Below are 12,590 nucleotides of genomic sequence, written 5' to 3'. Positions count from 1 at the left end.
GCTAATGTGGGACCTGGGGAACCGAGCCTCGAACCGGGGTCCTTAGGCTTCACAGGCAAGCGCTTAACCGCTAAGCCATCTCTCCAGCCCAAACCGTAAAATTTTAAGGATGCAGCTAAGGTAGTGTGTAGTAGGAAACTGAAGTATGAATTGTTCGCATCAGACAGAGAGGCCCTGAGCCAGACGCTCTACGTTTCTAAGCTTCCATCTTACAAAAGTAGAAAACAAAGCAGCTGGGGACGTGACTCAGCTACTCAGTGCTGGGCTAGCACTTGCAGAGTCCCTGGGTTCCACCCTCAGCACCGAATCAACCAGGTGTAGCAGCATACACTTAGAATCCCAGCGCTCAGGAGGTGCAGGTAGGAGGATCAGCTCCACTCATCTCCTACTACATAAGGTGTTTGAGGCCAGCCTGGGCTAGAAATCCTGTCAAGGAAGGAAGGAAAAGAAACACAGCTGGTTCTCGGAAAAGATCTACATTTCATCTTAGGCCAATAAACTCAGCAACTTTGATAAAATTAACACATTATTTGAAAAGGTTCTGTAAGGTTAGGGTTATAGTTCAGCTGTAGAACACTTACCTAGAATCCACTAGTGAGGAGCTGGGGGTGTGGCTCAGAGGTAGAGCACTTGTCTAGAATCCACAGTGAGGGGCTGGGGGTGTGGCTCAGAGGTAGAGCACTTGTCTAGAATCCACAGTGAGGAGCTGGGGGTGTGGCTCAGTGGTAGAGCACTTGTCTAGAATCCACAGTGAGGGGCTGGGGGTGTGGCTCAGTGGTAGGGCACTTGTCTAGAATCCACAGTGAGGGGCTGGGGGCGTGGCTCAGAGGTAGAGCACTTGTCTAGAATCCACAGTGAGGGGCTGGGGGCGTGGCTCAGAGGTAGAGCACTTGTCTAGATTCCACTGTGAGGGGCTGGGGGTGTGGCTCAGTGGTAGGGCACTTGTCTAGAATCCACAGTGAGGGGCTGGGGGCGTGGCTCAGAGGTAGAGCACTTGTCTAGAATCCACAGTGAGGGGCTGGGGCCGTGGCTCAGAGGTAGAGCACTTGTCTAGAATCCACAGTGAGGGGCTGGGGGCGTGGCTCAGAGGTAGGGCACTTGTCTAGAATCCACAGTGAGGGGCTGGGGGCGTGGCTCAGAGGTAGAGCACTTGTCTAGAATCCACAGTGAGGGGCTGGGGGCGTGGCTCAGAGGTAGAGCACTTGTCTAGATTCCACAGTGAGGGGCTGGGGGTGTGGCTCAGTGGTAGGGCACTTGTCTAGAATCCACAGTGAGGGGCTGGGGGCGTGGCTCAGAGGTAGAGCACTTGTCTAGAATCCACAGTGAGGGGCTGGGGCCGTGGCTCAGAGGTAGAGCACTTGTCTAGATTCCACAGTGAGGGGCTGGGGGTGTGGCTCAGTGGTAGGGCACTTGTCTAGAATCCACAGTGAGGTGCTGGGGGCGTGGCTCAGAGGTAGAGCACTTGTCTAGATTCCACAGTGAGGGGCTGGGGGCGTGGCTCAGTGGTAGAGCACTTGTCTAGATTCCACAGTGAGGGGCTGGGGGCGTGGCTCAGAGGTAGAGCACTTGTCTAGAATCCACAGTGAGGGGCTGGGGGCGTGGCTCAGAGGTAGAGCACTTGTCTAGAATCCACAGTGAGGTGCTGGGGGCGTGGCTCAGAGGTAGAGCACTGTCTAGAATCCACAGTGAGGGGCTGTGGGCGTGACTCAGAGGTAGAGCACTTGTCTAGAATCCACAGTGAGGGGCTAGGGGTGTAGCTCAGTGGTAGAGCACTTGTCTAGAATCCACAGTGAGGGGCTGGGGGCGTGGCTCAGAGGTAGAGCACTTGTCTAGAATCCACAGTGAGGTGCTGGGGGCGTGGCTCAGAGGTAGAGCACTGTCTAGAATCCACAGTGAGGGGCTGGGGGCATGGCTCAGAGATAGAGCATTTGTCTAGAATCCACAGTGAGGGGCTGGGGCTCTGGCTCAGTGGCTTATTGGCAGAGTACTTGGCTAGAATCCAGCAATGAGGGACTGGGGGCCTGGCTCTGCTGAAGAGGACTTGTCCAGCATAGCAGTCCTAAAGTTGACCAGTAAGTGTGTTGTAATTCTGACAGGCCCTGTAGTTTAGGGATTAACCCCACAGGATTTGGAAGCCCTTAAAGTCCACCATTTTCTGGTTTTGTGGCCTCAGTCAAGTGCTTTAAAAAAGGGGGGGGTATTTTAGGGATGGAGAAATGGCTGACGTTAAGGCATTTGCCTGCAAAGCCAAAGGCCCCAGATCAATTCCCCAGGACCCAGTTAAGCCAGATGCACAAGGTGGTGCTTGCCTCTGCAGTGGTTGGAGGCCCTGGTGCACCCATTCTCTCTTTCTGGGTCTGTCTTTCTCTCAAAAAATAAATAAATAGATAAAATAAAACAAAAAAATTTTAAAGGTATTTTAGTCAGGTGTGATGATGCACACCTTTACTCCCAGCACTCAGGAGACAGAGGTCGGAGGATTATTATAAATTGCATAAGTTGGAGGCTACCCTGAGACTACATAGTGAATTCCAGGTCAGTCTGGGCTATAGCAAGACCCTACCCCAGAAAACCAAAGAAAAGGAGGGGCGTTTTTGTCTTTCGTTTATTGACACAGGGTCTCACCATGTAACCCAGGCTGGCCTCGAACTCGAACTCGTAGTAATTCTCCTTCCTCCCATAGTGGTATGAGTGCTGGGGTTACAGGAGTGTGCCACAATGCCAAGATAGAAATAGGGTTCCTCACAGATTTAGTCACAGGATTCAATGAGTTAACATATGTAAAGATGTAATCTTAGAACAGGGCCAGTGCTAAATAAGCATGTCAAGTGGAAGAACTATCTCTCACTTTCTGCCTACGTTGCCCAAAAAAGCTTCCTTAGAGCCCCCTTGTTCTATCTTCCCCCAATAGAACGGCCTTTTTCTGCTTGGAAAAAATAAGGGTCCTTTCCTCTCCCTGCAGTCCCCCCTTCCCTCACATTCCAGTCTTGTCTTCGAAATAAGGCACAAAGCACTGCTTTAACATCCCTTACTCCACAACTTACACCTCTACCCAGGGATCCCGAGAGACGAGCTCCTTTGTTCATTAACTCAGCCCATTGATAATTCAGGTTAGAGGAGCACACACCATAAAGCACGCATTAATAATTCAGCAGCATGACTTCAGCATCGAACTGCTGCTGCGTATCGCCATTATTTTCAGCAATTCCGGAGACCCTTGAAGCAGCCCCAAGAAACCTTGTGCCTCTTTCCACAAGTTTCAAACTGAGCTGAAAAGCATGAGGTTGAGAAATCCTCCAGGCTTCGCTGACTCTTGGTATTAATGCGGTACTCTCTCATCCACCCACAGGACTGGACCAGACTCCTGGAGAACCTGGAGATGAGCTGCCTACCGTGCAGCCTCCAGGTAAATCCTCCCCGTCCCTGAGCTCCTCCCTTCCGAGGGTGGAACCTTCTGGTCTTTTCATCCAATCTCCACCCTTGTAGTCACAGCTGCTTAAGATTTATTGGAGCTCCCACCACAGAACGCCCCCTACTGCCCATACCTTTGGCTCTTCTGTATGCCTGAAGCAACTCATTTCTCTGTTCCTAATTTAGTGTCATTCTTATGCAGCCTTGGGGGCCAAACCCAGGGCCTTGTGCATGCTAGACAAACACTCTACCAGTGAACCACCTTCCCAACCTCTTCCATTTTTGAGACAGGATCGGTCTTAGTATGCTAGTCCAGGGTGACCTTGAGTTTGTGGTAATCCTTTTGTCTCAGCTTCTTGATATTTTTATTTATTTATTTATTTGTGAGAAAGAGGCAAATAGAGAGAGAGAGAGAGAGAGAGAGAGAGAGGATGGGTACACCAGGGCCTCTAGTCTCTGCAAATGAACTCCAGATACATGCATCACCTAGCATCTGGCTTTTCATGGGTACTGAGGAATCGAACCTGGGTCCTTAGGCTTTTCAGGCAAAGTGCCTTAACTACTGAGCCATCTTTCAAGCCTTGCTTAGCCTCTTGAGTGCTGGTATTGCAGGTGTGAGCCATCATGCCTGGTATAATTTAGTTTAATTTTAAAAGAATTATCTTGGGCCGGAGAGATGGCTTAGTGGTTAAGGCACTTGTCCGCGAAGGCTGAGGACCCAGGTTTGATTCTTCAGGTCCCACATAAGCCAGATGCACATGGTGGCACATGTGTCTGAAGTTCGTTTGCAGTAGCTCGAGGCCCTGGCATGCCCATTATCTCTCTCTCTCTTTCTCTGTCCCTTTCTCTGTCTCAAATAAATAAAAATAAGTCAGAAAAATATTTTTAAAGAGGACTAGCTAATGGGGCGTGGTGGTGCATATCTGTCATCCTAGCACCTCAGTGAAGGCCTTCCACTTCAATTAATTCATTCTCACCGTTCTTTCTCAAATATGCTCAGGTTGCACACTGGCCTCCTAGGCTATCCTAATCCAGTCAAGTTGACTCGGAAGTCAGGGACATGCTGTTTAGGAAGTCTAGCTCCCACTAGCTGTTAGGGGCTCACTGAAGAGCATCTTCCACCCCCAGGGCCCTTAGGGCTACCCCTGCTGCCTGTGCTGTTCGCAGTTGGGGGTCTTCTGCTGCTGTCCAATGCCTCCTGTGTTGGGGGATTCCTCTGGCAGCGGAGACTAAGGCACCTCGCTGAAGGTGAGGAGAGGTCTTCCCCCTGCCAGGATGGAGACCAGGGTACGGGGAGGGGATTCTGGGGATGCTGTGCACTGAAGCTCCAGGTGGGTTTGAGCAGGAGTCTCTGACCCATTTTCCCTGTTTCTCTCAGACATCTCAGAGAAGACAGAGGCAGGGTAAGCCAGATATTTTAATGCAAAGAAGGCTCTGAGGGAGAAGGTTTGGGGGTGATGGGTGGTCAACACCCAACTGCCATCCACACCTCCATCCTGGAAGGTCAAAAGAGGACAGAGTCAGGAATGAATATGAGGAGAGCCAGTGGACTGGGGATCGGGACACTCGAAGCTCCACGGTGAGTGGGGGGGCTGGATAACCTCGCTGATGGGTGGGTTGACAAACTGCACTATTAACTTCAGGTTAATCATTGGCTTTTCCTGGAACCAGAGAGTCAAAGGCTGGAAAAGACTTTACCTGTTGGTTTTGTGGTGTGTGTGTGTGTGTGTGTGGTAGGTCAGCACAGCAGACGTGGAGCCCTATTACCACTCCCCGAGGGACTTCCATCCCCGGCTTCCCCCCATGCTGGAGGAGGGTTCTTACCCCCAAGGTGAGTCATGACCACACAAGAATGCTCCTCATTTCCAAGTACCCTTGTCATCTGGACCGGATCCCCTGCTCATCCTCCCTTACACTGTATTAGTTATGTCTGTGTTACTATGACCAAAATGCCAGAGGAAACATTATGAGAGAAAAAATATTTGGGCTCATAATTTCAACTGGTGCCATCCATGGTTAATTTGAACATCACAGTAGAGGATGTGTGAGGTGGAAGAGAGTTGCTCACTTCATGGCAGACAGAAAACAGAATGAGGAGAAAGAAATCCCCAAGGACATGTCCCCCAGAGACCTACTTCCTCCAGACAGACCCTCCAAACCTTTTGGGGAGGCATTTCATGTCCAAACTATAACACACCCAACTCTAACCTTCACAGGTATTAGAGACGAGGATGTGGCCTTCCACGGACACCTGTATGATGAGGTGGCGAGAGCATATGGCCTGCCTGGGACCTGGGGACCCCTCTACGATGAAGTGCAAATGGTGAGGAGAGCTGTGCCACCAGTTTGTTTGAGCTGGAAACTTGCCTGCTTGCCACCGCATGTGTCAGCTAGGTGAGATAGCTGCTAGGACCAAGAGGTCTGACCTCGCAACAGCAATCAGAGATGACATGACACGCCTAGAACCCCATGTGGAGACGCAGGACTGAAATTGCAGCACTCAGGAAGGTGAGGCAGGAGAAATATGAGTTCAAGATCTGTCTCAGCTACACAGCAACAACCCGTCTCAAGAGTCTCAAGAATGTAGTTTGGGGAAGGTGACCTGGTGCTCTCTCTTTCACACGTGCGCGCGCATGCACGCACACACACACACACACACACACACACACACACACACACGCACACACTCACAGCCACCTGAGTTGAGCTCTGCCACATGTGGTCATTTGGCTCTCACACAGTTCTTTCTATTGTGAACCTTTGCCATTTTCCAGCACATTCCTTGCCTGTGTCTGTGTGAATGGGCCTGTTCACTGGGTATCAGCTGGAGGCAGAGGAAAGACTATGGTGGAGGCCCAGAAATGACACCCAGCACATCTATGTTCCAACTGGTGAAAACATGGTCACATGGTTATGTCTAACTGCAAAGGGGTCTGGGAAGTGTAGTCTGGCTTGGCACTCCATATTTCATATTTCATATTTCAAGCTGCTAGAGAGAATTATATATATATTTATATTTATGAGATAGAGAATGGGTATACCAGGGCCTCTAGCCACTGCATAAAAATTTCAGATGCGTGTGCCACCATGTGCAGCTGGCTTACATGGGTTCTGGGGAGTCGAGATTGAGTCGTTAGGCCTCGCAGGCAAGAATCTTAACCTCTAAGCCATCTATCCAGCCCGAGAGAACAATTTGAAAAACTTTTTGCTTTTTGGAGCTTGGCAGCAGCCTAGGTGCATTATCTGTGAGGGAGGCTGGTGAGAGTGGGCTCTGGGCCTGCCAGATTGAACCTCCTTTTCTTGGTAGGGGCCTCCCTGTGTCATGTCTTCAGTGCTGGTGGATTCTGGATCGCTGGTTCTGGTTCAAATGCCCTCACACAGGACAGTGAAAAAAAAAAGGAAAAAGAAAAAAAAGTTGTGGGGTATGGTGGCAGAAGTAGGAGGATCGCCTTGAGTTCGAGGCCACCCTGAGACTACATAGTGAATTCCAGGTCTATATATACTCTATATAGTCTCAGGATTAAAAAATAAATAAATTATTTTTATTTGAGACAGAGGGAGAAGGGGAAGAGAGAATGGGTGCACCAGGGCTGCTAACAACTGCAAACAAACTCCAGACACATGTACCACCTTGTGCATCTGGCTCACGTGGGACCTGGAGAATCAAACCTGGGTCTTTAGGCTTTGTAGGCAAGTGCCTTAAGTGATAAGCCATCTCTCCAGTCCTCAGGATTTAAAAAAAAAAGTTTAATTAATTAATTTATTTATTTGAGGGAGCAGATAGAGAGAGAATGGGCATGCCAGGACCTCTAGCCTCTGCAAACAAACTCCAGATGCATGTGCCACCTTGTGCATCTGGCTTATGTGGGTCCTGGGGAGTTGAACCTGGGTCTTTAGGCTTTGCAGGCAAATACCTCAACCACTAAGCCATCTCTACTGCCCAGGATTTTTTTTTTTTTTGAGACAGTCTCCTGTAGGCCTTGAGTTTGCTATGTATCTGAGGATGACCTTGAACCTCTGATTCTCCTGCCCACATCTCTCAAGTGCTAATAGTATAGGTGTGCCACCACACGCAGCAGAACGTACCATTTGAACAGGCTTGGGCCAGTGCCCACCCATGGGGTCGGGTAGTAGAGGCCAGCACTACTCAGTTCTCTGCGCTGGGAGTGGAAGAGGATGGAGAATCCAGAAGGAAGAGAGAAGATGGTGGCTTGACTGGTAAAAATGACAGGCAGACACTTTGTCCATCCACCTACCCACTGCACCACAGTAAGAGAGATGGGGCAGAATGTGTAACTTCCAAGCTGGGTGTGGCAGTTCACACTTGTAACCATAGCCCTTGAGACTGGAGGGTCATGTGTTCAAGGCCAGCCTAAGCTACGTAGTGAGATTCCGTCTCAACAACAAAACAAAAAGTGACTTTCTCCACGCGTCTCTGAGCTTCTATGGCTCCATCATCAAAGAACTAAGGGGACTGGAACTCTGTCCATGGTGCTGGACCAGACAGCCCTGGAACATACAGGCAGGGGGCAGAACTTGCTTGTCTGCACAGGGGTAAGAGAGGGACTGTCACGGGCTCTCTGGGGCATACGGTTTTCCTCAGAACTCCTCAGCTCGGCCGGTGTAGGCAGACGTGGCCACGGCCGGGTGAGCTGCATGTAAGTGAGCCTGGCTGCATGCCAAGAAAACTTTACATCTGGATGCTTCGATGTGACTCTCATGTTTTTCATATGCTACAAATATTATCCTTCATTGGTTTTCTCAACAAATTATAAATATCAGCCATTCTTCACTGTTGGGTGTTACAAAGTGAGGCAGGCAGTGGGCCATATTTGACTCATGGATAATCTGCTCTAAGGCTTGCTGAGCTAAGCAACTCTTGTCTCCCAGGCCGTGAACAAAGCACTCCCCAACAAGGACCACCCCAGATGGTCTATTTCTTTTCCATTTTGTTTCCCTTTTGGCAGGATCTCACTCTAGTCCAGGCTGACCTGAAACTCTGTATTCCCATACTGGCCTCAAACTCACAGCAATCCTCCTAGATCTGTCTCCCAAGTGCTGAGATTAAAAGTGTGTGCCACCACACCCAGTTTTATTTTATTTTATTTACATATTTGCTTATTTGCAAGAAGAGACAACAAAAAGAGAGATGGTGGGAGGGTGCACCAGGGCCTCAAGCCATTGCAAATGAACTCTAGATGCATGTGACACTTTGTACATCTGGCTTTATGTCGGTCCTGGGGAGTTGAGCCAGCATCATTAGGCTTTGCAGGCACGCACCTTCACTGCTGAGCCATATCTTCATCCCCCATTTTATTTTTTATTTATCTATTTGAGACAAAGAAAGGAAGAAAGTGAAGGAGAGCGAGAGAGAGCATGGGCACGTCAGGGCCTCTAGCCACTGCAAAGGAACTCTAGATACATGTACCATCTGTTCATGTGGCTTATGTGGGATCTGGAGAATCAAACCTGGGTCCTTGGGCTTTTCAGGCAAGCACCTTAATTGCTAAGTCATCCCTCCAGCCCCCATTTTATTTTTTGAGGCAGGATCTCACTATGTAGCATGCTGGCCATGAACTTACAATCTTCCTGCCTCGGTTTCAGGGGGCACTAGGGGTTCACGTGTGTGTCATCACACCCAGGTGTCTTCCACTATGATGGGGAAGTGTTCTGAAAATATACAGGGCTTAGATCCCACAATTGCCATCGCTGATATCATAAGGATTGTTGTTGTTATTGTCTAGTTTTTAGAAACAGGGTCACACTGTAGCATAGGCTATCCTAAATGCTTGACAATACTCTTGCCTCACTCTCAAAAGTGTTGAGATCAGGCCTGGACCCCCGTACCTGACTCTTAGCTTTTCATTTTGAAGTAAGATTTCACTGTAGCCCAGACTGACCTGGAGTCTCAGGCTGGCCTCAAACTCACAGTGATCCTCCTACCTCAGCCCCCCGAGAGCTGGGATTAAAGGTGTGTGCCACCAGACTCAGTTATTTTTAAGGTTTCATAATCCCAATATTTAAATTATTTCCCTGGAGGTTGGGATGTAGCTCAGTTGGTGAAGTGTTCACCTAGCATGCTCAAAGCCCTGGATTCGATCCATAGCATTGCATAAACCAGGTATGGTGATGCACACTTGGAATACTAGTACTTGGGAGGTGGAGAGAGATCATCCTTGGCTACATAGTGAGTTTGAAATCAGCCTGGGCTCTGTGAGATCCTGACTTAAAAAAAATATTTTCCTGTCAGCCGGGCGTGGTGGTGCACACTTCTAATCCCAACTCTTGGGAGGCAGAGGTAGGAGGATTGCCATGAGTTCAAGGCCACTCTGAGACTACATAGTGAATTCCAGGTCAGTCTGGGCCAGAGTGAGACCCTACCTCACAAAACCAAAAAAAAAATTATTTTCCTGGCATGAAATCTTTTGCTTCAAGTGAACTCAATGGAGAATGAGCAGGTGAAGGTTTTGATCAATTAAGATGAGCAAGGCTCGATGCCGTGGAAACTATGTGATGCATTGGTGGGAGTTTGTGAGGACAGCATATTACAGTTACACTCTTCTCTGTGTAAGATAAATCTTTTTGTAATTGAGAGTTAAAGCCAGGCATGGCGGCACTTGCTTATAATCTCAAATACTCAGGAGGCCGGGACAGGATGTTCCAAGTTCAAACCCAACCCGCTATGTAGTGAAATAGAGTGGGGAGGGATGGCGAGAGAAGAGAAATCAAACTTTTTTTTTTTTTTTTTTTTTTTGGTTTTTCAAGGTAGGGTCTCACTCTGGTCCAGGCTGACCTGGAATTAACTCTGTCATCTCAGGGTGGCCTTGAATTTATGGCAATCCTCCTACCTCTGCCTCCCGAGTGCTGGGATTAAAGGCGTGCGCCACCACGCCCGGCTCAGAAATCAAACTTTTGTGATGGGACATTACTATATACTCTAGGCTAGCCTGGAACTCACTACGTAGCTCAAGCTGGCCTCAGACATGAAGCAGGAGCCTTCCACATGCTAGGATTATAAGTAGGAACCATCATGCCCAATTTACAATGGCCTTGTTTTTTGTGGTACTGGGGTTTGAACCTGGGGCCTCATGCATGGTAGGCGAGCACTCTACCACTGAGCTGTATTCTCAGCCCTAAATCATGTCTGTCTGGGAAGGTGATTAAGCAGAGCTGGGTGATGTCCCACAAGGCATCTCTCTGTGGCTGACTCCACTTCTTGTCTCTAGGACCCTGATGACCTACGCTGGCCCGAGGACCAGTATGAAGATCTCAGGGGTGTCTATGACCACGTGGCAGCAGACATGGACTCTGTGGAACCCTATTCTCTGCCCTTTGAACTGAGGGGAGAGCTGGTGTGAGATGCTCTCTAAATGCTTTTCTATACATGGAATGTTCTGGTGGGCCCATTAACCTCACAATTTGGCTGAGCTTGTTAAGGGAACTCCATAGGACACCAGTAGATGGACCTTTTCCGGAGAGGACATGGGGGATGTGTTTAAATGACAGGAACACTCAAGATAGTGGCCAAGCACAACAAACAAGGCTTTTTTTTTTTTTTAAAGAAACTATACCACTCAAGGGGACAGAGTTTTTTCTCAATGACATTTTGGTGATGAAAAGCTATTCTGAGAATCTTTATGCTTTTCAAAGTCAGTTTCAGAGACAGGGCTGTAGTGTTGCTCAATGGGTGAGTAGTTGCTTAACATGTATGAAGACCCATGTTTCACCCCAGCACCATGAATCAAAAGCAAAACCAAGCTGGGCATCCTGGCACACTCTGAGACTCCCAGCGGTCAGGGGTGGCACAAGTTCAGGCACAGTCTGGTCTACATAGTGATATTTTTGTCTCAAAAATAAATTTAAAGATTCAGGCTAGCCTTTAATCCCAACATTCAGGAGGCTGAGGTAGGAGGATCACCAGGAGTTTGAGGCCAGCCTGGAGCAACAGAGTGAGTTCCAGGTCATCCCAGACTAGAGTGAGATCCCTACCTTGAACAAATAAATAAGTAAATACAACTTAAAGAGTCTGCAGAGAAGTAACTATGGTAGAAGCACTGAACCACTTGCCTAGAATCTGCCACTGAGGACTGGGAATGTGCTTTGGTGATAGAATGCTTAGCAAGTAGGAGGTCCTGAGTTTAATCACTACTATTACAAAACAAAACAACACAGCACTCTGGAGGCAGAAGTAGGAGGATCACCATGAGTTCGAGTCCACCCTGAGATTACATAGTAAATGCCAGGTCAGCCTGGGCTAGAGTGAGACCCTACCTCAACCCTTCCCCCCAAAAGTCCCAAACAAACAAACAAAAAACTCCACCTCGTTCATTTTGAGTTCAACCACATCTGTAGTAGCCAATAATAATAAGGTGAGGGCTGGAAAGATGGCTCAGCAGTTAAAGGCACTTGCTATGGAAGTCCGATGGCCCAGGACTAATTCACCAGTGTCCATGTAAAGATAAGTGCACAAAATGGCTGTGTCTGGAGTTTGGAACCTATACACTCTCACTCTTTCTCTGCTTGCAAATAAAGGAAAATATTTTAAATAATAATAGTAAGTAGAATTATAGGCCATTGTTATATCCTACTTATTTTATTTTTTTACAATATCTAAACACTGTGTGTAAACATAAGTAGACTCTATGAAAGAATGTAGATGTGAAACAATATATAATGTATGACCTCATTTACTGGCACAGTTAATTTACAATGCTGCAGTTGCATAAAGGAATGCTGTGTTCTTAGGAAGTGTGCAATGTCACATATCTAGGGTTGGGTTGACTGTGGCTTCACCTAATTCTTGAACACCTGATTGGCAAGTATGGCTACTTACACAAGATAGAAAAGGGTTAAACAAATCTAGAATGCTGACATTCTGACATTAAGGGGACATGTGTATGCAGTGGATACGGCAGTTCTGTGTACCAGTCAGAACTTTGCTGGAGGTCCAAAATAATGTCAACATAAAAGGGGAGCTAGGCTGGGCATGGTGGCTCACACCTTTAATTCCAGCACTTGGGAGGCAGAGGTAGGAGGATCGCTTTGAATCCAAGGTCAGTCTGAGACCACATAGTGAATTTTAGGTCAGCCTGGGCTAGAGTGAAACCCTACCTGGAAAAAACAAAATAAATAAATAAAAATAAAGGGGACTTTTAAGAAGTGTTGTGATGGTGAGTGGC

General features: G+C 48.1%; 1 protein-coding gene across 2 annotated transcripts in view; it reads left to right on the top strand.

Annotated features, from left to right (window-relative positions):
• The window catches only part of Nphs1 (NPHS1 adhesion molecule, nephrin), a 28,396-nt gene extending 16,241 nt beyond the window's left edge, over positions 1–12,155 (top strand). Inside the window, exons 24-30 of one of the 2 annotated variants that reach the window (XM_045155110.1) lie at positions 3,350–3,406; positions 4,540–4,659; positions 4,790–4,814; positions 4,915–4,990; positions 5,149–5,242; positions 5,628–5,734; positions 10,638–12,155. In XM_045155110.1, the coding sequence (XP_045011045.1) occupies positions 3,350–3,406; positions 4,540–4,659; positions 4,790–4,814; positions 4,915–4,990; positions 5,149–5,242; positions 5,628–5,734; positions 10,638–10,769 (611 nt within the window). In that variant the 3' untranslated portion in view covers positions 10,770–12,155. The remainder of the gene's footprint in view (positions 1–3,349; positions 3,407–4,539; positions 4,660–4,789; positions 4,815–4,914; positions 4,991–5,148; positions 5,243–5,627; positions 5,735–10,637) is intronic. The other variant, XM_045155111.1, reaches the window with a different exon arrangement.
• The last annotated feature ends 435 nt before the right edge of the window (positions 12,156–12,590 follow it).

Source organism: Jaculus jaculus, chromosome 7, assembly GCF_020740685.1.
Source record: "Jaculus jaculus isolate mJacJac1 chromosome 7, mJacJac1.mat.Y.cur, whole genome shotgun sequence".
Classification (NCBI taxonomy): domain Eukaryota; kingdom Metazoa; phylum Chordata; class Mammalia; order Rodentia; family Dipodidae; genus Jaculus; species Jaculus jaculus.
The sequence above is the reverse complement of the archived record's forward strand: the minus strand, read 5'-3'. Positions and strand labels throughout refer to the sequence as shown.